General features: G+C 49.0%; 1 protein-coding gene across 1 annotated transcript in view; it reads left to right on the top strand.

Moving 5' to 3' along the window:
* LOC113805173 (inactive tyrosine-protein kinase 7) overlaps nucleotides 1–2,500 on the top strand; it is a 105,923-nt gene that overhangs the window by 96,737 nt on the left and 6,686 nt on the right. Inside the window, exons 9-12 of the mRNA XM_070137364.1 lie at nucleotides 388–518; nucleotides 837–1,014; nucleotides 1,452–1,579; nucleotides 2,293–2,443. Coding sequence (XP_069993465.1) covers nucleotides 388–518; nucleotides 837–1,014; nucleotides 1,452–1,579; nucleotides 2,293–2,443 — 588 coding nt within the window. The remainder of the gene's footprint in view (nucleotides 1–387; nucleotides 519–836; nucleotides 1,015–1,451; nucleotides 1,580–2,292; nucleotides 2,444–2,500) is intronic.

Below are 2,500 nucleotides of genomic sequence, written 5' to 3'. Positions count from 1 at the left end.
AAAATCTCACATTAACTTATTAATGAGGAGTCAACGATGGTTTAAAACGATCGTTGACTCGTTCCTCCTCATTCACCCTCCTCCTTCGACTGGAAAACCCGGAGGTGACGTCATCATCCTCATTAATCCCTCCTCTTCCTTCTGCAGGGAAACCCGGAGGTGCAGATGTGACGTCATCATCCTCACTAATCCCTCCTCTTCCTTCTGCAGGGAAACCCGGAGGTGCAGATGTGACGTCATCATCCTCATTCACCCTCCTCCTTCGGCAGGGAAACCCGAGGTGCAGATAATGACGTCATCATCCTCATTAATCCCTCCTCTTTCTTCGACTGGAAAACCCGGATGTGACGTCATCATCCTCATTAATCCCTCCTCCTCCTTCGGCAGGGAAACCCGAGGTGCAGATGATGACGTCATCGATCTCCGTTCTTGAAGAGGAGACGGGTCGACTCGAATGCCGGATGGACACGTCGCCGCCTCCTTACACGAACGTCTCCTGGACTCGGGACGGACACCCGGTGAGAGGGAGAGAGGGAGAGGAAGGGAGGGAGGGAGAAGGAAGGAGGGAAAGAGGGAGAGAGAGAGAGAGAGAGGAAGGGAGAGAAGGAGAAGGAGAGGGAGTGAGAGAGGGAGAAGGAAGGAGGGAGAGAGGGAGAGAGGGAGGGAGAGGGACGGAGAAAGAAGAAGGTAGAAGGAGAGGGAAGGAGAGAGAAAGTGAGTGAGTGAGAAAGAGCAAAATAATGAGAGTGAGAGAGAGAGAGAGAGAGCGAAAGAGAAAAAGAGAGAGGAGAGAAAAGCCCACAAATCTTCAAACTTACGCCTCCACCCACCCTCAGGTAAGCGTGGACGACTACCGCGTGTCCCTGTCAGGCATGGGCGAGGGCGTGAGTCAGGGCGTGTCTGTGTTGCGGATCCGATGGGCGCGCTTGGAGGACGCCGGCCTGTACGTGTGCGTCGTGACCACCGAAGGACACCCGCCCGTCCACACGATGCCGGCCAAATTCGGTGTTATAGGTAAGCCCTATACTACTAGTGCCCTTCATTCTTTTTTTCTTTTTTTTTTTTAGGTCTGCGATTAGATGAAAATAATCTTGTTTTTTTTTAATCTCAATTGTCCTCCTCATCATCCTTATTAGGAAATAAAAAGTACATCTTAGTTATTACTAAATGATCTTCCTCATAGGGATAAAAAAAGGACATGTCTTCCTCATCGTCCTTACTAAGGAATAAAAAGCATATATCTAATTCATATATCAATTATCTACCTCATCGTCCTCATAAAGGGGTAAAAAGGACATATCCTATTTTCACCTCATATCTACCTCATCGTCCTCATAAAGGGATAAAAAGAACATGCCCTATTTTCACCTCAATTACCCTCCTCACCAATCCTCATCAAGGGACTTTTATCTCATCTCTACCGATTTTCCCTTTTTCCTTTCTCGTAACAGAGCGGCTGAAGTTCTCGCCTCGTCCTCTGGATTCGCGAGTGGAGGTGGGCGGGAACGTGAGCATCCCGTGCGAGGCCAGGGGCGAGGTCACCCCCGAAGTGACCTGGTATCGGCCCAATGCTACTAAGGTACGGGATCCACTCTCATTAGACATTTTCGAAGTATTATTTACACTTGGATCGGATAATGACTGTTCTCTGCGTGTCTCAAGTAATTTATAATATTTACGTGGGATAGTTATTTCTCCCTTCGTTTTGGAGTTTTTTATCACTTTCTCCACTCCGACATTCTTCAAACGTTTTCCTTTCCGCTTCCGAAATCGTTTTCATCATTCGCCCGATCTTCCGACTCGCTTCTACGCCTCTTTTACTTACATTTCCCTTCTGATTTTTTCTTTTTCTTTTTTGTTTTGTTTTTTTCCTGTGTGCCCCTTTCGTTTTATTTCCACATACTTCCCTCAGTATCTATTTTCGCCCGACTTACATTTCCTCTAAGATCCTTCCTCTAACCCATTTCTTTTAAGATCCTTCAGCCATCTATGTTCTTTAAGATCCTCCATCCTTTCACCCCATATCTTCTAAGATCCTCCATCCTCCGACTCAGTTCCTCTACGATCCTTCATCCAACACATATCCTCCATCTCTCATCCTCCAACCCATTGCTTCTAAGATCCCTCACCCTCATCCTCTAACCCAAATCTTCAAAGATCCTTCACCCTCCGACTCAGTACCTCCACGACCCTCCATCTACCCCCACATCCTCAAAGATCTCTCATCCTCTACCCCACTTCTTCTAAGATCCTTCATCCATCCCTTTCTCCCTCCCCAACCGACGTCCCCAGCTGGTGGAAGCGGCGAGTCGGGACAACATCCAGGTGACGGACGGGACCCTGGAGGTGATCGGGGCGGAGCTTCTCGACAGCGGGGTCTACGTGTGCATGGCTTCGTCTCAGCAGGGCACGATCAACGCCTCGATCAACCTGGCTGTCATAGGTGAGAGAGGGGAGAGGAGGGGAGAGGGAGTGGAGAGGAGGGGAGAGGAGGGGAGAG

This window comes from Penaeus vannamei, chromosome 23, assembly GCF_042767895.1.
Source record: "Penaeus vannamei isolate JL-2024 chromosome 23, ASM4276789v1, whole genome shotgun sequence".
NCBI lineage: Eukaryota > Metazoa > Arthropoda > Malacostraca > Decapoda > Penaeidae > Penaeus > Penaeus vannamei.
The sequence above is the reverse complement of the archived record's forward strand: the minus strand, read 5'-3'. Positions and strand labels throughout refer to the sequence as shown.